The sequence below is a fragment of the Dasypus novemcinctus genome, chromosome 7 (assembly GCF_030445035.2).
Source record: "Dasypus novemcinctus isolate mDasNov1 chromosome 7, mDasNov1.1.hap2, whole genome shotgun sequence".
Lineage (NCBI taxonomy): Eukaryota > Metazoa > Chordata > Mammalia > Cingulata > Dasypodidae > Dasypus > Dasypus novemcinctus.
Window position 1 is genome coordinate 49,395,317 of NC_080679.1, and position 22,977 is coordinate 49,418,293.

Genomic DNA, 22,977 nt, shown 5'->3' on the forward strand with positions numbered 1-22,977 from the left:
TAAGTTGAGTTTGCTTTTTGAAAATAATTTTTGAATCAGTAATAGTTGAAAATAATATGTTAAAAAAATATAAAAAGTACGAATACATATCTGTCCAAACTTGTGCCCAGCCAAAAGCTTCCCATCCTTGAAGGCAACCCCTGTACCAGTTTTATGTTACCCCTCTGGAAATGTTTTATTTATATACAAATCCATAAATATGTTCTTATGTTAAACAGATGTAGAATAATCAATGTTACAATGCAACTCCTGAAGGGCACGAATTGGTGTGGATGTAAGATCAAAGAATGCAGCTAGTTCTTAGACAGACACAAGCATTATTGGGACTTACAGTGATTTGGAGAATGAAGATAGTGCTCTACAAAGAGATGGGAAAATGAAAGGTGATATAAGAACTTTCAGAATAAGGACATTCCATAGGGTATGAGAACAGAGTTTCTGCTAGGATCACATGAAGGGTACATATGGGGTCTAGTGATGTTTTCACTGCACTCACTGGAAGAACGTTTAGCAAGGATGTTTACTGCTTTGGGAAGATTATAGTTTATGATACCATCTGTACATTCTCTCCACCCTGGAGAGGGTTGTTAACCTTTAACTTGTGTTGAGGTCACACAGGCAGTTAGGTGCTGAGGACTTGGGGAGTGGGCCCTGGGTCCTCACAATCCTCACCCATGTAGCAGCCTAGGTTGACCAGAGGACAAGCATTGCATCCACATTCCACAGAATATTATGGGAGTGATACACAACACTGAACATTAATAAAGGCACACGTCCCACCTTGCAACACAATAAGAATATCTAAGGCCATCTTATGTTGTAAAACTACCTTTTGTAGCTGGGCAGTTTCTTCATTTAGTAAGGAAATTGCTGCTTTGGAGTTATTAAAGGCTTGAGCAGTGTGATTGGCTAAAGCCGTTGTATGTTTTTCAGTGACAGTTGCAGCACCACCTGGCATAAAAACGGTCAATGGGTAAAAACACCAAGGAGCATACTTTATTCTATAGCTAGCCTTAAAAGTAAAATTACATAACTTAGGGTAACCACTCCACATCACAGATTCCCTCCTGTCATTCAGTGTAGACGGGCAATGAGATCTAAGGTGACAAACTCAGGCATTAACTATCCTAAACCATTATATACAGCATATCCTAAGAAAGACCTGGGCTCTTTCACCTGTTAACTTCCAAGAGAAAAAATATAATTACGAGTCTCACTGAAAGATGGCACCTATATCTCAGTATTAAATGAGAAGATCTTTTTCCAAACTTGTAGGTGGGTCATATGCTGCCATAATGCCAGTTGTGTCTATTTAGGTTCTATCACACCACTCTGGAATTTTTTTTCCACTTGGTATATCCTTCACAAAACCAGAATGCTGCAGCACCAATGGCCTTTGGAGAGAAGCTCCAGTGTTTCACCAGTTTCAGCACTATGAAACAGAGCCAGTATGGAGACAATGTCCACTGTAAATCTGGTCATATAAAGCCATTGCTGGCTGCCACGGGAGTTGAAAACAGCAATGTACTTTCCAATCACCTCAGGAGCCATGTCCAGAGATGTGGTAGATACTTATATTATTTTAGGGGTTGTAGTGGCCAACCTAGCCAATAACTCAAATGGAGAGATATGATGCAGGGTTCTGGAGGCCTGGTTTGAATGCACAAGAAAATTTGACAATACTGAAGTCTTTCTCTTAATTTTTATACACTTTCTAAATACTTCCAATTTGGTTTATGACATATTAAATGGACTTAACTATTTTTAGTACTTTATTTTTTACTTCTACATTTTTACCATGATTACATTAATTAACAGGTATTTTTCTTTAGCAGTAAAAGAAAAACAACTTTTTTTATGAAAACCTAAGATTCCCAATGGAATCAAGATTATCTTACCCCTAACACCAGATTGAGGTGGCCTCTGACAGGTTTCCCTGTTATGAAGTTACTTTTTTCATCAACATCAACTCGGGTTTCTATTTAAAAATGCCTTCCTTGGATTAGCCATGTAAACATTTCAGTTTAAAAAACACTTTTAGGGAAGCAGACTTGGCCCAGTGGTTAGGGCATCCGTCTACCACATGGGAGGTCTACGGTTCAAATCCCAGGCCTCCTTGACCCATGTGGAGCTGGCCCATGCACAGTGCTGATGCGCACAAGGAGTGCCATGCCACACAGGGGTATCCCCGCATAGGGGAACCCCACGCACAAGGAGTGCACCCCATAAGGAGAGCCACCCAGCACGAAAGAAAGTGCAGCCTGCCCAGGAATGGCACCACACACACGGAGAGCTGACACAACAAGATGATGCAACAAAAGAAACACAGATTCCCATGCCGCTGGCAACATAAGTGGACAAAGAAGAACACGCAGCAAATAGACACAGAGAACAGACAACTGGGGTGGGGGGAAAGGGGAGAGAAATAAATAAATAAATAAATAAATCTTAAAAAAAGAAAAAGAAAACACTTTTACTAACTTCCTATAACTAACTATAACCAAAGACTATACTTACTTCATTTAAAGACAAATTTCACTTTTACAAAACATATTCCCTTACTTAATGGTACCTTCTACAATACCTTCTGCAATGTTCTATATTCTTTCAAGCTTTGTCTTACATATTTCCACCCTGATTTTATGAAAACCAGCCATCTTATCTTAAGACAAAACACATTCCTTTAAACAAACTTATCAAATTTTAGCCAGCATTAACTATGAATTCACTTCTACAAACCTTTTACTTCTTTCTATATCCATTTAAGTCTTATAACCCTCATTTTGTTCTGTGAAGAAAAAAAACACCATTCATTTTAAATGTAGGCAAAAACAATTTTTAAAAGAGGTTTGTAATAATATCATTAGCCAAAAACATAGAATTTTCATCTTAAAGATTTAATACATATAATGCTAATTATTTTATTAGAGAGATTATACCCAAGCTAAATAAAATTGAAACGATTATAAATTATGCAAGAAATGTTCTTTTTCCTTCCTTCTTCCACAGGAGGCTAAAACTTCTCTTTTATTTAATAAAATTCTAAAATTGTGAATAATCCTAAAAGCATACTGACTACCATGTTCTGAAATATATTATAATTGTTTAATTTGTTTAATCATAATTTAGAAAAATCTTTTGATAGCTTTCAAGGACTTTTTCTTTACTTACTGAAATTTGGCTTTTGGATTATTACAGTCATTTCAAAAGCTGTTAAAGTTTAATTGGGGAATTACAGGACATTGTATACAAAGCAAGGTTTATTCTGTAATATCCCCCTTGTTCCTATTCTAATTTCCAGCCCGATATACAGAACTCCCTATCTCCCTATCTTTTCATACCCAGCCCATCCCCTTAGTTTCCTCAGCCGATTTTAATGAGTCACTGGAATGCAGTCTAGGTTAGAAGGCCCTGGGGCACAATAGGCTATAGAAAAATTATGGAAGAATTCAGGATAAACTTTTTTCATTTTTTTTTTAAATAGTTTTTTATTCAGATTTTATGTGACTTTTTATCCTGTTTGGCTTCTCCAATTTAGGTTTCAGGAGTTCCCATTTACCTATATAAGCACCCATTTAATTTAAAAAAAATATTTTTATTGAAGTATATCATTCATACATGAACTAACTTAAATATTGTGTGTATATTAAAGGCTATGAACTTAAAAATAAACATGCATAGCATCATACAGGGGTCCCATACATCACCCCTCCACCAACACCTTGCATTGCTGTTTCAAACTATGCAAAAGCATTATCAAAATATTACTACTAACTATAGTCCATATCTTACATTTGGTGTATTTTTCCCCAACCCACCCTATTTTTTAAAATATGTTTTTATTACAGAGGTTGTGAACTTACAAAACAATCATGCACATGTGTGAAATTCCCGTGCAACACCTATTCACCAACACACCACACTGTGGGGAATATTTGTTACAGATTATGAGATAATATCTTCAGACTATTACCACCAACCATGGAATATAGAGTGCATTTGGCACACTTTTTCCATACCCTCCATTTTCAACACAGTACATCTTTGACCTTAATGCAGGAATATTATAGTATTGTTATTATCCGCAGTCCATAGGTCACACCAGTAGTAGTTTTCCCATGCTTCTCCACATTCCCAGCACCCTGCAATAGTGATGTACATCTACTCTAGGTCACAGAAGGACACTCTTGCATCTGTGCCCAAAATTCTCATTCACCTCTGGGTTCACTGTGTTATTCAGTCCCTTGATTATTCTCTACCTTTATTTCAGTTGACATTTACTTCCCCAGACTACCCTTTTTAGCACAATACTATTTATAAACCAGCTGCTACTCATTATAATGTGTTACCATCAACTCTATCCATTTCCACACTTTTATAGTCAAGTTAATTAAAACTTTTACATACATTAAGCATCAGTAGTTCTTCTCAACCCTCCTCCTATCTCCTAGTAACCTATACTCTAGGTTTTAACTCCATGCATTTATTCTTCATATTTAGTTCATATTCAGACCATGCAATATTTGTCCTTTTGTGCCTGGCTTACATCACTTAGCGTAATGTCTTCAAGATTCATCCATGTTATCATATCTATCCCAATTTCATTTCTTCTTGCTGTAGCATAGAATTCATAATATGTATATACCACATTTTATTTATCCATTCTTTGGTTGATGGACACTTGGGTTGTTTCCATCTTTAAGCAATTGTGAATAATGCTGCTATGAACATTGGTGTGCAGATGTCTGTTCAAGTGATAGGTTTTAGTTCTCCTGTATATATTCCTAGCAGAAGAATTGCTGGATCATTTGGCAGTTGTATATTTAGTTTCCTGAGGAACCACCAAACTGTCTTCCACAGGGCCACACCATTTTACAATCCCACAGACACTGAAGGAGTGTTCCTATTTCTCCATATCTTCTCCAGCACTTATTGTTTTCTGTTTTTTAAATAATGGCCATTCTATGTGGTATTAGATGATATCTCGTTGTTGTTTTCATTTGCACTTCCCTAAGAGCTAGTGAAATGGACCATTTTTTTTCATGTGCTTTTTAGCCATTTGTATTTCCTCTTTGAAGAATTGTCTATTTAAATCTGTTGTACATTTTTAAATTGGATTGCTTACTCTTTCATTGTTGAATTGTATGATCTCTTTATATAGAATGGAAATCAAACCCTTATTGGATATGTAGTTTCCAAATATTTTCTCCTGTTGAGTGGGCTGCCTTTTCACCTACTTGATGAAGTCCTTTGAAATTGAAAGGAGTATTGAAATTAGAGGAGGTCCCATTTATCCGTGTTTCCATCCATTGCTCATGCTTTCAGTTTAAGGTTTAAAACTTCACCACCTTCCACCAGGTCTTGAAGATATTTCCTTACATTTTCTTCTGGGAGCTTTATGGTTTTTTTATATTTAGGTCTTTGATCCATTTTGATTTAATTTTCATATGAGATTTGAGATAGGGGTCTTCTTTCTTTCTTTTGGCTACGGGTATCCTGTTCTCCCAGCACCATTGTTGAATAGGCTGTTCTGCTCCAGCTGGTTGAGTTGACAGGCTTGTCAAAAATCACATGACCATAGATATGAGGGTCTGTTTCTCAACCATCAATTCAGTGCCATTGTTCTATTTGTCTACTTTATGCCAACACCATGCTGTTCTTAACACTGTAGCTAGGTAATATGATTTTTTTCTTAAATCATTTATTTAATTTATTTATTTCTCTTCATCCCCTCATTGTTTGCATTTGCTGTGTTTGTTGTGTGCTGGTCTTTTTTTTTTGGGTGGTACCAGGAACCGAACCTGAGACCTCCATGTGAGAGGGAGGCACCTGATCACTAGAGCAACCTCCACTCCCTGCTTTGTTGTGTCTCTCATTATGTTTTCCTCTGTGTATCTCTTGTTGCATCAGCTCACTGTGCCAGCACATCGCATCAGCTCGCTGTCTTGCTCCTCTTTCTTTAGGAGGGACTGGGAACCAAACCCAGACCTCCCATGTGGTAGGTAGGAGCTAAGTCACTTGAGCCACATCTGCTTCCCATAGATAATATGATTTAAAGTCCAGTAGTGAGAATCCTCCAACTTCACTTTTCTTTTTAAGAATTTCCTGGCTATTCAGAGCCTCTCACCCTTCCAAATAAATTTGATAATTTTGTTTTCTATTTGTCTGGAACTGCTGGTGGATTTTTTTTATTGGGATTGCATTGATCTGTATATTAACTTAGGTAGAATTAACATCTTAATGATATTTAGTCTTCCAATCTATGAGCATGGAATGTTCTTCCAATTATTCAAGTTTTTAAAATTTCCTTTAGCAATGCATTGTAGTTTTCTGAATACAAGTACTTTAAATCCTTGGTTAAATTTATTCCTATATACTTGATTCTTTTAATTGCTATTATAAATGTAATTTTTTCCTGACTTCCTCCTCAGATTGTGCATTACAATTGTATAGAAATACCAATGATTTTTTGCATATTGCTCTTGTATCCTGACACTCTACCTGAAATCATTTATTAGCTCTAGCAGCTTTGTTGCAGATTTTTCAGGACTTTCTGGATATCGGATCATATCATCTGCAAATAGTGAAAGTTTTACTTCTTCCTTCCCAATTTTTTTTTTTAAAGATTTATTTTTTATTTATTTCTCTCCGCGCCCCCCCCCCATTGTCTACTCTCTGTGTCCAGTGTGTACTTCTTTGTCCGCTTGCTTTCTTGTCAGCAGCACCAGGAATCTGTGTTTCTTTTTGTTGCGTCATCTTGTTGTGTCAACTCTTCATGTGTGCGGCGCCACTCCTGGGCAGGCTGCACTTTTTTCACGTGGAGCAGCTCTCTTTGAGGGGTGCACTGCTTGCGCGTGGGGCTCCCCTACTGAGGGGACACCCCTGCATGACACGGCACTCCTTGAGTGCATCAGCACTGTGCATGGGCCAGCTCACCACAGAGGTCAGGAGGCCTCCTATGTGGTAGGCAGATGCTCTGTCAGTTGAGCCATATCCACTTCCCTTTCCTTCCCAATTTGGATGCTTTTTATTTCTTCTTCTTGCCTGATTGCTCTAGCTAAAACCCCTAACACTATATTGAATAGCAGTGGTGACATTGACATCCTTTTATTGTCCCTGATCTCAACGGGAAAGCTTTCAGTCTTTTACCACTGAGTACACTGTTAGCTGTGGGTTTTTCATATATGGCCTTTATCATGTTAAGAAAGTTTCCTTCAAATTTTTCCTTCAAATTTTTATCAAGAAATGATGCTGTATTTTGTCAAATGCCTTTTCTGCATCAATCGATAAGATCATGTGGTTTTTTTTCTTTTATTTATTAATGTGGTGTATTACACTGATTGATTTTCTTTAGTTGAACCACCTTTGCATGTCTGCTATAAAATCCACTTAATCATGATTAATAATTCTTTAAAGGTGTTGGATTTGATTACCAAATGTTTTATTGAGAATTTTTTGCATCCATATTCATTAGGGAAATGGGTCTGTAATTTTCTTTTTTCATAATATCTTTATCTAGCTTTGGTATTAAAGTGATATTGGCTTCATAGAATGAGTTTGGTAGTATTCCTTCTTGTTCAATTTTTTGGAAGAGCTTGAGTAAGATTTGTATTAAATCTTTTTTGAATGCTTGGTAGAACTCGCCCGTGAAATCACCTGGTCCTGGACTTTTCATTTTGTAGAGTTTTTGATGACTGTTTCAATCTCTTTACTTGTAATTGGTTTATTGAGGACTTCTATATTTTCTAGGGTCTGTGGAGGTTGTTTGTGTTTTCCTAGGAATTTTTCCATTTCGTCTACATTGTCTAGTTTTTTGGCCTGAAGGTGTTCATAGTGTCTTCTTAATATCTTTTATATTTCGGTTGTGTCAGTAGGAATGTTCCCATTTTCATTTTTTATTTCATTTATTTGCATCTTCTTTCTTTTTTTCTTAGTCAGTATAGCCAAGAGTGTATTGATTTTGTTAATCATTTCAAAGAGCAAACTTTTGGTTTTGTAAATTCTTTTTCTTTGTCCTCAATTTCATTTATTTCTGCCCTAATCTTTATTATTTCATTCCTTCTACTTGCTTTGGGATTAGTTTGATATTATTTTTCTAATTTCTCCAGCTATGTAGTTAGGTCATTGATTTTTAGCTCTTTCTTCTTTTTTTTTTAGAGATTTATTATTCTTTTAATTTATTTTTTTCCCCTCCCTTGCACCCCCAGTTGCCGGCTCTCTGTATTCCTCTGTGTCCACTCACATTCCCGTCAGTGGCACCGGAATCTCTATCTCTTTTCATTGCATCATCTTGCTGCGTCAGCTCTCTATGTGTGTGGTGCCACTCCTGGCTTGGCTGAACTTTCTTTTGTGCTGGGTGGCTCTCCCTATGGGGTGCACTCCTTGTGGTGGGGCTCCCCTACACGGGGACATCCCTGCGTGGCAGGGCACTCCCTGCATGCATCAGCAGCACACGTGGGCCAGCTCCACACAGGTCAAGGAGGCCCTAGGCTTGAACCATGGACCTCCCATGTGGCAGGCGGATGCTCTATCCATTGAGCCAAGTCCGCTTCCCTCTTTCTTCTTTTTTAATGTAAGAATTGAGGGTGACAAATTTCCCTCTCAGCACTGCCTTCACTGCATCCCATAGGTTCTGTTACGTTGTTTTCTCATTGTCATCTGTCCTGATATATTTACTGATTTCTCTCGAAATTTCTTCTTTGACCCACTGATTTTTTAGGAGTGTGTTGTTAAATCTCTGTATATGTGAAAATTTCCCTTTTTCTGCCTCTTGTTGATTTCCAACTTTATTCCATTATGATCAGAGAATGTACATTGTATAATTTTGATCTTATTGAGTTTATTGAGATCTGCTTTGTCACCCAACATATGGTCTATCCTGGAGAAAGATCCATGAGCTCTTGAAAAGAAAGTATATCCTGCTGTTCTGGGGTACAGTGTTCTGTAGATGTCTATTAGATTTAATCCATTTATCATTTTATTCAAGCTCTCTTTCTTTATTGATCCATTGCCCAGATATTCTATCCAATGCTGGGAGTGTTATATTGAAGTCTATTTAATACTCTTCAATTGATGTGTATTATTTCTTTTTCTTGCCTGATTGCTCTAGCAAATCCTCTAGAACTATACTGAACAAGAGTGGTGACAGTGAGTATATCTGTTTCTCCCTTCAGTTTTGCCAGTGTTTGTCTCATGTATCTTGGGGCATCCAGGTTAGGTGCATATTCATTTATGGTTATTTCTTCCTGGTGAATCACCCCTTTTGTTAATATGTAATATTGTTCCTTGTCTCTGATAACAGTTTTGCTTTTAACGTCTAGTTCATGTGATATAAGTATAATTACCCCAGCTTTTTTTTTTTTTTTATTACTGCATGTGTAGAATATCTTTTCCCAACCTCTCACTTTCGATCTGTTGGCATCTTTAGCAGTTTGACATTGTTTATGAATTCCCAAAATAGATATTGGATTATAATATCTATTTAATTATAACCTAATACATTATAATATCTATTGGATTTGTAAACTGGTCTGTTCCTCTTGGTGTATTAGATTGTATTAGGTTCAGAGGTTTCACTTTTACTTGATTAAATTATGATTAAGGCTTTGATTTGACCACATCAGTAGGATGTTGGTGGGTAGAGACTCACAGAGAAAACTGTGTCAGAGTGGAGAGTGTAATTTTGATGCTGGAGCCACTGGAAGTAAATACACAGGAGAAGAACACAGAGGAATGGACACAACTCCATAGATATAGCAGAGGCCCTGGGAAGAGAGAAACCCTGATAGTCTGTAGCTGACCTTGTGGAGAGAACAGAATTGCTGAATCCAGAAAGAATCGAGCCCCAGGGAGAGAGACAAAGCCTTGTGCCAGACTATAGCTGAGATATGAAAAAGCTGGATCCACAGACCTTTAAGAGAAAGAAGAAGTCTGAACCCTTGCAGAGACTAGCAGCCATCTTGCTCCAACACATGGCAACAGACTTTGGTGAGGGGAGTAACTTATGACTTATGGCCTTGTGACTTTAAGCTTCTTCCCCAAATAAGTAATGATCCAAATAAATAATGGATAAGAATTTTCTTCTCTATTGCCCCAGTCTGTGTCTTTTGTTGGGGGAATTTAATTCACTAACTTTCAGTGTTATTACTATAAAGGCAGTTCTTACTTCATCCATTTTGACTTTTGGGTTTTACCTGTCATTGTATTTCCACCACTCTTTTAGTTACTGTTATAACAATAAAATCATCATTTCTAGACTTTCTTCCAAGCCTCTCTTTCCTGTCTTTTCTTTTCAGGCTGTAACACTCCCTTTAGTATTTCCTCCAAAGCTGGCTGTTTTGTTGTAAACTCTCTCAGTTTCTGTTTATTTGTGAATATTCTAAACTCACCCTCATTTTGAAAAATAATTTTATCAGATATAAAATTCTTGGTTGGCAGTTTTTCTCTTGCAGTATCTTAAATATATCATAGCACTGCCTTCTTACCTGCATAGTTTCTGGTAATAAATCGGCACTTAATCTTATTGGCTATCTCTTATATGTTAAGCATTGCTTGTCTCTGGCTGCCCTCAGAATTCTCTCTTGGTCTTTGGCATTTGACGTTCTGATTATTATGTGTCTTAGAGTTGGTCTGTCAGGATTTATTTGGATGGAAGTACAATGTGCTTCTTGGACACAGATATCTATGTCCTTCGATAGGGTTGGGATATTTTCTACCATTATTTTGTCAAATATTCCTTCTGCCCATTTTCCCTTCTTATCTCTTTCTAGGATACCCATGACAGGTATATTTGCATGTCTCTTGATGTCATTTAGTTCCCTGAGACCCTTTTCAATTTTTTCCATTCTTTTCTTCATCTGTTCTTTTGTATGTTTGTTCGCCTTCAGAGGCCGTGTCTACAAGCTCACCAGTCCTTTCTTCTGCCTCCTGAAATCTCCTGTTTATGCATACAATTATTTTTTATTTCATTTATTGCCCCTTTCATTCCCATAAGATCTGCTCTTTTTCTGTGTATGCTTTCAAATTCTTCTTTATGCTCACCCAGTGTCTCCTTAATATCCTTAATCTCTTTAGCCGTCTCACTGAATTTATTAAGGAGATTTGTTTGAACATCTATGATTAGTTGTCTCAATTCCTTTATGTCATCTGGAGGCATATCTTGTTCTTTTAAATGGGCCATATCTTCCTATTTGTTGGTGTGGATTGTAATTTTTTTGTTGGCTTCTTGGCATGTGGCTTACTAGCTGTATTTATTCTGGGTGTCATTTCTTCCTTTAGTTTATGGCTTTCTTGTATTTTTCTCCCTTGCTGTTTGTGTAGTAGGAGCCAAGGATGTAGTTGGTGCTGTAAGCTGTGGAGGCTGAAGCTGCCTGCATTTCCCCAGGAACTGATGAAGCTTCTCTCACCTTTCTCCTCTGTCAGGGGTAGGGACACAGCTGCAGCCCAGCTGTGCAGGACAAGACTGTGGTTGCCTGGAGAGGCTGAGGAAGGTTCACACCCCTTCTTTCACTACCTGGGGTGGGGATGGAACTGCAGTTGTGGGCAGCAATCCATGCCGTGTGGGTCTAAAATGATTTCAGTCATGCAGGTGGACTGATGTAGCACCAGCCCCCACCCTTCTGGGGGTGAGGATACATCCTCTAGAGTACCCAACAATCTAATCCGTATGGGCTGACTATGCCTGCAGTTGTCCTGAGGGACTAAGAGAATACTGTCCCTTCTGCCCTATGAGGGGTAGGAATCGAATCACTGATGTCCAGCAGTTCAGTCCCTATAGGCCAAGTGTACCTGCCGTTGTCCAACAATTCCATCCCTTTAGGCCAAGAGTACCTGCTGTTTCCCAGAGAGGCTAAGAAAACATCAGTCCCCTGTCCGATTAGGGCATGGGGGTGGATCAATCTCTGTAAGCCAAAAGTACCCACCATTACCCAGAGAGGCTATGGAGACACCAGACCCCTCTTATCCTATTGGGGGTGGGGGTGGATCCACAGGTGCCCAACAGTTCAGTCTGTGCAGCCAAAAGTGCCTGCTATTGCCAGGAAAGGCTGTGGAAATACCAGTCCCATCCTTTCGTATTGGGGTTGGGATGGATCCACAAGTTCTCACCAGTCCAGGTTATGTTGACCGAAAGCACCTGCAGTTACCCAGAGAGGTTGGGCAAACACAATCCCTCTCTTGTCCTATTGGGGGTGGGGGTAAAGCCACAGATACCCAACAGTCAAGTTTGTGTAGGCCAAAAGTATCTACAGTTGCTCTGAGAGGCTGAGGAAACACCAGCCCTCTCATCCTATTGTGGAGGAGGCAGCGGGGAAGAAGTAGAGATGAATTCAAAGGTGCTCAACAAAAACCAGTTTGTGTGGGTTGAAAATGCTGCAGTTGCCTGGAGAGGCCAAGGAAACCCATCTCCTCTCCTATCCTATTGGGATATGGATATGCATCCCCAGATGTCCCACTGTTCAGTCTGTGCTGGCCGAAAGCACCTGCAGTTGCCTGCAAAACCTGATACAGGTCCCACCAGGTTCCTACCTGCCAGAGATGGGCCTGGAGCCTAGGCTAGCCCTGCAATCCTATCTTGGTGGAAAGAAGCCAGTCCCTAACTTCACTGTGATTTTTCAGTCAGCCCTGCTTCCCCTCATACTGGGGTGCAGTTAAAATGGTGACTACTGGCTTCTTTCTGACTTGAATAGGTTTACACTTTTAACTGTTCTTAGGATTCTACTTTAGCCCACCAAATTTACTAACCATAGCTGAAGTTGATAACACTCCTTGTCTTCCTCTCCCCATTTTTGGGAAATGGAGTTTCCAACTCCAGCCACAGAATTGCTCCTGGGACGACTTGTGCTGTGGATGCTGGTCTCTTCAATATTGAGTGCTCTATTCACGAATCTTCTCTGCAGATGGACAGTTTCCTCCTTCCATATTTTCAAGGATGTTGCAGGATCTTCTTCTGGTCTCTTGGAGCCCCCAGATAGGTGCTTTAGATCGCTCTGGGTGATTACTAACTGCCCTGTAGGATGAGCTGACCCTTGGAGCTCCTGAGTCTGCCACCCATTTAATTTTTAGCAATTTGAATAGAGCTCTTTCAGGAATTTTCATTTCTTAATGTAATATTACCATCCAGAGGTATGAACATATACACCAAACAAACAAACTACAAAAAGAGTTAAGACACACCAACAGAAACATAAAACTCAGTAACTTGACTCATAATTCTCACTACTTTTGTATGGCTGTGTCCAAGCTCTTCATCTTTTCACATTTGTGATTTTTACTACTTTTAAGATCTCCTCTGGAATGAGTGTTGCCTGTAATATGCAAGCTTGTTCTTGGAAACTCTTTTATTAGTAGCCAGCAACCAGTTAGTTAGGAATACTTGAGCAGTATAAATGCAGTTAAGCTCTAATTTAGCAGTTTAGACCAGTAGGTATTTAACACATATATTCTGGATTACTCTTCAGGTGTACAGTTAGATTTGAAGTTCGGAAGTAAGTTATTGATTCAAAACTGAAAGTTCTTTTTAACACCTTGATAAAAATTCTTATCAAAATAAATGTAAATAAAACTTAAAACATTGTCAAAATCACATCCCATTAAATTCAGTTTACACAGCTTTGCAATATAACTGGTCATCAACTTAATGCAGGCAATCCATTAAGAAATCTTTACTCTCTGCCTGTGCTAGGTGCATATCCCTTTCTAACTTTAATTTTCCTTCCAAGTGGCACACAGAAGCCTTTACCACTTATTCTGCCTCAGTAGCCACTACAAAGCTCCTAATAGGGGCTGGGCTATAGCCACCACCATCTGGCAGTCCATTTTCCTTATTTAAGTGCAGCTGCTCTGCTACCTGCTGTAACACAGCCAGTATACCTGCCAAAATTTTTAGGGCATCCCCATATTCTCTTGGTGGTCCCCATGCATTGAGGTGGACAGCCACCCCTCCCCATATGGATTTTATAGGCCAATCCTCTATTTCTTCCATGGATTTTCCTTTCCCTGAGCTCATGCCTGCTACTGCCAGTGGTTCTTCTGTCTCCTGGATCATGGCTCACCAATTATTACAACCCAGCTCCTGAAGGGCATAAGCTGGTCCAGCTGCAAGACCAAAGGACACACCTGGTACTTAGGCATAATAAGCTTTATTGGAACTTATGGACAGGAGAGGCACTTTGATGGCAGCAGTTGAGAGAATGAAAATAGCTCTCCATGTAAGAGACAGGGAAATGAGGGTTGATATAAGGGGTTTCAGAATAAGGACATTCCATAGGGTATGAGAGCAGAGTTCCTGCTAAGGTCACATGAAACATACACATGGGGTCTGGTTACGTTTTTACTACGCTTGTAGGAATAGCATTTACCAAGGACATTTACTGCTTTGGGAAGATTATAGTTTATAATACCATCTATACATTCCCTCCCCTCCAGGGAGTGTTGTTAACCTTTAACTTATTACTAGATCATACAAGTAGCTATGTGCTGAGAATTTGGGGGTGGGGGTCTGGGTCCCCACAATCAATATACAGTTTAGTGCCTTCATTTTTTGGAAAAATGCAATTGCTTTGAAAAATACAGTGTCAGAATCACAGTTATAGAAACTCCTCTACTTAGGAGTAGGTTGAAGTTCCTAAAAGTCATTCCAAGTCCCTCTACCCCAGTCCTCCACACCCACTCCACACCCACTGCAACATGTCCAAAGTGACATCTCACCTGTGGTCACCATCCCCATCTGTGGGGGAAGATGGAGTTGACATGCGGTTGTTTGGGGGTGGGGGGAAAGGGAGGGAGCATCTTATTTTGTATGTGTGAGAGTTAGCAAGTAAACAATTTGAAAATAAAGGAGCTTCTCTAAGTCTTGTCAACATTTAAATAGAGGGTGCCAGATTTTTATTTTAGTACTTATAAATGAAAGTGTCCTGAAGATTACTGAAAGGGGCCAAAGTTTATTTCCATGATTTGCAACTAACCTCATACTTTCAGAAGGGACCTCAGAGAAAACAAGATGCCCTGAGGCTCACTTTCTTCTAAGGTGAGAGCTGGCCCAGCCCACAGTAGGGACTGACTCATCAACCCGGGAGACCTTGCCATCTCCAGGCTTGTGTCTCTCTGAAGCAAAATGCTTTTTATAAGTGGATTTTTTGAAGAAAATACTCTTGCTTTTTCTGGGCCTAAGAAATGACTCTATTTTTCTTTCACCCACTCTTGAGGCAAGTAGGAGGAGAACTTGGCTGCCACATCAGGCTTGTGGGGAACCATTTTAGGGTAGGTGGAATTTCTCATTGCTCCTCAGTCCATTTCCTCCATTTCTTCTTTCTCCCAGATTGTGAACATTGAAGGCCTGGTGTGCATTGGCCTTCTCCCTGATCTGATGCTCAGTTTTCATGCCCATCCTTCTTTTCTTGCCATATCTATTTCTTAGGAATAGCTTTTACTCTCCTGCAGTAGAGGCTACAAATTGTAGCTGAAATAGAAGCCTGGGCACCAAATTCCCTTTTCCATCGTTTTGAGTCTTCTTCTCAATCACCTCTCCCCATATCCAAGATGTTCAAGTACATTAATTGAAATGCTGCTTTTCTCTTGCCCAGAGTGGATAGTTTTTAGTTAATACCAGTTTTTTTTAAATCCTCCATAACCACCATAACATGATGGAAGTGCCCCTCAACATGGAACATTCCTATATTTTATATTTTAGGGGGCAGAACTTTCATTAGTTCATGAAGAAGCCAGCTAGTTTCAGTCCAGACATAAAAACCCCTGTCTCTGTCTAGTTCTGTGTTTTCCTTCTGGTTATTGTTTTTCTGTTTGGTTTTGGAATGGGTGATCTGCATAAATCCCCATAGCTTGACATCTAGACATAAAAAGTTATGAAACTGTCAGCTCTGCAGTGTTTTTTTGGTGATTGGGTCAATAAAATCTGCTTTTCAAAATTCAGAATAAGTTTGCCTTATAGTTTCAGGGATTCTAATTTGTAACTGGGATTGAATCTTTTGTAATGGCAAGGAATAAAGTAACACCCCAAAATGGGTCAGCTAACAAACCTGACCTGGTTATCAAGAGCCTACTAATAAAGATAAGCAGTCATATTTATTTTTTAATTTTTAATTTTTGCTTCACCTTGGAAATTAGTAGATGGCCTCCTAACTTGACAGGGAGGTAGGAGGAGATTTTTATAAAACTGCATGTCTCTTTATTGAGAAATTACCTTCTTACTCACTAACCATTGGTTTGATTTACCAGTCACTGTTGCAGGAAGATTCACAAACTGCTGGTTTCCCTTGCATGTAGAGTGTGATACTTGTGAAAAGAAATAAAACCAAATGGAGTAACTTAAGCTAAGAGACTCAAAATGGAATCTGAGAGCTCTTCATACAGAAAGGTCCTGATGCCACCACCGAAACCACCTAAATTCTTACAGAAAACGCCTCCCTTTCTGGGAAAACAAAACTTATTTCTAAAACCCCCCTAAACCCTCCTTCTTCCTCTTTTTTTCTTTTAAATTCTCTCGCCTTACTACCCAACTTGGAATACATTTTGGGTTGCTGCCTAAATCTGTGCTCCTCACGTTGCAATTCTAAGACCCCAAATGAATGCTTTTTATTGCTTTACAGCTCAGTTTTGTTATTTCTTAGTCAACATACTAATAAGTTCATGCCCATGGAAATCAATCCTCAAGCACATCACTGAGCTTTGTTCTCTTTTGAGAGCCCTTATGCACATTACTTAACTTTGTTCATTCAGAATTTAGGCCATTGGTCTCGGAAGAAAACAAGTGGGAGTAAGGTTTGCTTATATCCGTGGAGCTATTACTATTTCAAAAGTAACTGAAAACCTGTTTTAATATTCAGGAACCTCATTTGTAGAAGTGAGGAGGGACATTGTTCTCAAGGAACTGAAGGAATAGTAATGCTAGGATTGCTAAGTAGGTCATCTTGCCATTCCTCAAACCCATCATGCTCATTCCTGCTTCTGTGCTTTTAGCTCTCCTAATCACTAACTCCCTCTAACCTGAATTTTCTCATCCATGGAACCTTTCTGACTCTTCCATGTCTTCCCCTTGGTCTCTACACAGTTCTACCAGTGCTCCCCTTTTTAGCACTTGCCTTCTCTATTTTTGTCATGCTGTCAGCATCACCCCAGCAACTATACTATAAAACAGCTGCTAGAACAAAAGCCTTTTCTTGATTCCTTTGCAGTATATTGCATAGTACTGGGTATCTATTGTAATAGGTAAATAGTAAAAATCTTTTAACTGGTGATGCTAACTATAGTGTGCATCACTGAATAGTGATTCATGTACAAAATGGAAGGATTCAATATTTTATCTCATAATGGACCTTTTTTTGAGATGTAGTATTTGGTCATTGATAAGAAAATTTAATCTTATAAATTCCTAGAAAAGAATTTTTCTCTAATCATTATATCTTTCCCTTAAAATAAGCTAATCACATGCTCTGCAGAAGGCCATTTGGTACAGTCAGGAAACTCAGTGGAAGATTAACTTCCTTGGGGAAGTAAATCAAGCAGCCCCACTATTATAATGCAGGTGACTGTTGAGAGAAGAACTCTACTTTTGTAGCTTAAGTCTCTCTGGGACCTGCCTGTCACCTTGGGAAAAATGCATCTCTCAGTTATAATTCAGTGACTCTGACATTCTTTATAAAAAGAAATTCCAGTGACTATGGGTTTTTTTAATCTATAACACACTTTGGCTTCGTGCTCTTTAAGATTGTAGTTACTTTCCAGGAAGCATAATCAACATTTGTATGGCTTTTTATCAAGCTTAATTTATCAGGAAAATACTTATAAAATTTATGGATTTCTACATGTTATGAGATGTGTATAGACCATTTGTTCCTAAATTTAGTCTAAGCCTAGTGGCTGCATTTAAGTCACTCAGAAAATTCAAATAGTTATTATGGATTCTCATACCCTGTCCCTGGAGAGTCTCCTATAGTATGCATGCATACTTTTTAAGCTGCTTTTTCTCCATTTCTGTGGACAGCAGCAGTCTATATATATTGTAGAGGTTAGGAGTGAAGGCTCTGGAATTAGATTGGATTTGAGTCTTGAGTCATCATTTCCTGTGGGAAACCTCAACACCTCATCTGTGGTAAGGGGACAGGAATTTCTACCTCATAGGTTGAAGTAAGGGTTAACTAACAACGCGAGCACCAACGAGCACCATGGTCCACTGTAGCACACCACAATAAAAGTCAGATAGGCTGATTCTTATCTCTGCACTATTTATATTTTGGTCTATTGTTTGAATGCATAATAATATGTTTGAGATATTCTTAGGAAATTTGAGAGAAGCATGTAAAATCAAATAGGAATTGATATAATCTGTTGTCTCTGATTGGAAAAGAAGGATAACTAGGATTCCTTAGAGGCATGTGGCTGATTTCTTCAGCTGATTCTTGATTAACTTGTTTTAGTGTTTCAATCATTGCTTTTCTCAAATTGACTTGCAGCGGAGATAAAAATATGTTTCAAGTACTACCACGGCATTAGTGGAGCCCTGCGAGCCACCACCCCCTGCATCACTGTGAAGAACCCCGCTGTGATGGTGAGTGCCCCTCATTGCTGGCTTCCTCATCATGTCCCTCAAGAGACTTGATTTCTATTTTTGCCTGTACAACTCTGACAGGGTTATGAGGAACCATGAGAAAGGAAATGTACAGGCATGTTTTTACGAAGGGAAATGACTTAGAAAACAGGCATACCTGAATCCATTATACAAATCAGTGGAAAAATATGATCAGATTATAGCAATTATGCATATAGCCAACTTGCCAGGGAACCCACTTATGAAGTAGTGAGTGCCTCATCATGGAAGGTTTTAAACTTACTTGGGTGCTGGTTGGTAAGAAATTGTGGTGTTACATCTTACATCAATTTAATTTACACAAATTCAACTGTACTTTCTTAGAATCCAAAAAAAAAAAGAGTGAATGAAAGAGAGAACAATAATTTAAATGGTGGACGATTCCATCTACCAGTCCACCTAAGGAGCTTTGGCCCCAAAGAGAGTGTGAGACGGGAATCAAAGGATGTGGCTTTCCCTTAAGAGGTCTCTGTGCTGGTTCCCTCTCCACTATGAGTTGGAGTCATGTACTAAAGATACTGTGGGTATTTTTGGTACAACATGGCCGCTAAATGGATGTGAATCTCTTCAGGTTTTCTTAGATTTGAGCAGTTTCAATATCTAGGTAGCTTTAAAGGCAGTGGAGTTTACAGGTTGGTGAACATTGATCTTTCTATTGATTTTGCATTGAGGTCACTCCATTAATGCCTATGGATGGTTTGGAGAAAATGAATTTGCTTCAAAACGGTTTTAGAGCTTCTTAAAGCTTCATAGCTACAGCTCTGCAAATCAGAATACTTTGGGTCAGAGGCTAGCTAATGGAATTGGTGGCCAATAGATTCTTGATCATGCTTTAAGCAGTTGGGTTTGTATCCAAAATTGAGAGGCTGCACCACATGGACACTTCATCGTGGGAGGGAGAGCTGCGTTTCATTGGTAACATAGTGGTCACATAGTTGTATGCCATGTGCTTAGTTATTATTATTGATGAACAACATTGATATTCACAAGCCCATTTAGTATAATTATTCCACAACCAGATGCAAAGAATAGACCTGGAAGAAGTAACTGAGAAACTCCATGGGGAAGGAAATGAGCTGCCATCCTAATCGTACAGTCTCCTTCTCACATATCCTTTTGCAGTGAATCAAGGATTTAAAAATGTATCTTCTCTGTCATTTATGCTTTGATGTCATTGCCATTCATCTGAGTAAACAGTGATATGTGCCTCAGACACTAGGGGTGAAAATCCTTAGGCTGTGGGGACAGATTAAGGCTGCCATCACTCACCACCATGTATTGTTTCAACACTTGGTTGACAGTGTTGCTCCTGAGTTTTCCTGGAATGAATCTATGGATTGAGTTTATTTTAAAACCTTTATAAACTTTGAATACAGATGTGTTTATTGTCACTAATGTCCTTGTATCTAGTCGTAATATTTGGTGTTTCCTGGCTTTATTGTGTTAATGATAAAATTGAATTCTTTGAGTGTTATTTCAGATGAGCATTTTGCCACAGTTGTGGTGAAGGACAGTTTATTTGTGAATTCTTTTCAGATTAGCCTTTGGCTGGACAGTTAATCACAATTTAGAAGTGAGAATTGGAGGGCATTTTTCCCTCATGATTTGTTATAACATTTTAAATAGACTTTAAATAAAGACAGTCTGTGAATCTTTTCCATCATTTACCTCTCTTAACACAAGTGTTCCATAGCAAGCAGAGACATCACCCTTGCGGATGGCACAGCTTACTGGGCAGTGTCGTCCACTTTAGGTTTGGCCGTAGTCTGTCAGATGTCTGGCCGTGCCCAGGCTACAGAAGTGGGGAGCAGGTTGCTGAGTGTCTGTTTCAGCTCTAGTCTACATGAACTCGTTATTTATCATTCTTTAGCCCAGGGTAGTGGGGGATGAAAGCAGGATGGGATGGTAACAGAGGTCGATTGTTCAACTAGTTTGCTGTTTCTCTGGTCTAGTTAACCTGGGAATAATGACTCAGAAGGGTGAAATATAGTATAGTATACTGTAGTGTAATGTAGTGTAGTGTAGTGTAGTAGAGTAGAGTAGAATAAACACAACATAATATAACATAATATATTAATACCACATTTATTTATTGAAAGCAAACTCTGTGATCATCAGGGAATTGGTTCTATGGGTAGATGAAATATACCTGCATGTACCCTTGCTCATTGCAAATGGCATGTGAACTCAGGAAGCAATAAAGTGTCACAAAATTATCTTGACTAAGGTGCAGCAATCATAGAGAAAGAAGTAGAAACTTCTATTTCCAAAATTGAAATTGAAATTCTTTTTAAATTCCTCAACTTTGCTCAAAGTTGTGAAGGTTTTATCTCCTGGTGAGATGATATTTGAAATAGTGTGGAGAGTGCAGCAAAGATGAGATGGAAGACAGTTTAATCTAAACTTTTGAATTAAAAGGTGATTTCTGTTTCCCTGAATATTTATATTCCAAATATGTTATGCCTTCAATTCTGTCTCTTACAGAAAGGTAGACTTCTTTTTTAGTGTTTGATGAAACTTTCTTCCTAGTGTACCATAAATTGTGCACCGATTTTACATAAATTAAGAGAAGGGGCTAAAGCTGCTATGTATTCTACAAATTACTAGTTTCAAGTAAGGTATAATGTCCTTGAAAGCTTTTAGGAAAAGGTTATTAATACAATAGCATTGCAATTTCCTATTATTGTTAACTATAATAGCAGGTACCATTTACCTGCAATAGAACATAACCCTACAAAGGAGAAGGGACACCCAAATGGTCACTCAGAAATATTTGGTAACAAAGGAAAAATCTGTATATGTAGATGAGTCTGCTGTATAACAACTGTTTAGCTTATTTTCCTAATAAATATAAAGGAATTTGATAGTTTTTTCATTAATATTTTTTATTAGAGAAATTATGGGTTTACAGAAAAATCATGCATAAAATACAGTTCCCATATACCACCGTTTATTAACACCTTGCATTTGTGTGAATGATATATTTGTTATAATTCATGAAATAACATTTTTGTAATTGTACTATTAACTATAGTCCATTGTTTACAGTGGTGTTCACTGTGTTGCACAGTCCTATAATTTTTAAAAAAATTTTTAATATAATATATATACAACCTAAAATTTCTCCTTTAGCCACATTCAAATATACATAATTTAGTGGTGTTAATTACCGTTTAGTTTTAATTAAGGGAATGCTTTAATATAGTAATAGTAATATAAGTACATTTAATAGATTTAAGCTATTCTTACCAAGGGGGAAAAAGGACCAAAAGTAAATTAATTCATATCCCAGGGAATTTAGAAGCTCATATTTGTCTTATTTGGGTAAAGATTAAATTTAAGGATTACCCTTTCATTTCTGAGAATCTGCATTTTTCACTCAGCTCCAAGATTTGGAAATGAAATGACATGCATGTTTGTTACAAAAATCACCATCATCTGCAAACATTTTTGTTCCCTAGGTAGGTTGGGGGGTAGGATCATATTCCTTTGAAATTTCAGATATTGTGTTTTTCCTCTTCAGATGGGAGCAGAAGGCATGGAAGGTGGTGCTTCAGGAAATCAGCATTCTCGGAAACTCGTTAGCTTTACATTATCAGGTAATTATGTCTTTAACCATGGTGTCTACTTTATAAAATGTGTAATATCAAAGGCACAGGTAGTCACTACTTCCTATAAATTCTTATATACAATATGTAAGCCTGTTTTTTGTTTGTTTGGGGTTTTGTTTTATTTTTTCAGTCATTCTCCAAGAGATACTTTGAGAATTCAAGTATCTCTTATCCTAATGAAATGAGACTATTATAAATTCAGAAAATACTTTTTCTACCAAGTTTTCTGGTGGTAAAAAGATAATATAATTGTGTATAGTTGTCTTTTTAAAAAGTGAATTATAATTCAACTTGTTAATTCCACTGAAGAGCTTTGATTATTGAAAACAATTTATGCTCACCTCATCTAGAAAAATGAAAAACTTGAAGAATGGGTGGGAAAGGCCAAGGGATACTTCTCTCTTTGTGGAAGAATACATATAACAATTGAAAAGTGGATAAGATATTTTTTGTTTGTTTTCGTGGTTAGCAAAATATTCTAATTGCTTATGCAAGTTGTTCCAAAAGCAGTGGTTTTCTGTTTTTTAAAAGATATTTTTTATTTACTTTTGAAAGATACGTAGATCACACAAAATGTTACACTGAAAAAATATAGGAGATTCCTATATGTCTCACTCCCCATACCCCCACTTTTCCTACATCAACAACTTCTTTAATTAGTGTGGTACATTCATTACAATTGATGAACACATTTTGGAGCACTTCTGCACAGCATGGATTATAGTTTACATTGTAGTTTACACTCTTTCCTAATCCAGTCAGTAG

The 22,977-nt window shown here is 38.1% G+C and overlaps 1 protein-coding gene across 16 annotated transcripts in view; it reads left to right on the top strand.

The window, feature by feature from the left end:
* HECW2 (HECT, C2 and WW domain containing E3 ubiquitin protein ligase 2) overlaps positions 1-22,977 on the top strand; it is a 469,060-nt gene that overhangs the window by 313,182 nt on the left and 132,901 nt on the right. For all 16 annotated transcript variants that reach the window (XM_058300431.1, XM_058300434.1, XM_058300432.1 and 13 more), the window contains 2 exons: positions 18,468-18,562; positions 22,125-22,200. In XM_058300431.1, coding sequence (XP_058156414.1) covers positions 18,468-18,562; positions 22,125-22,200 — 171 coding nt within the window. The remainder of the gene's footprint in view (positions 1-18,467; positions 18,563-22,124; positions 22,201-22,977) is intronic.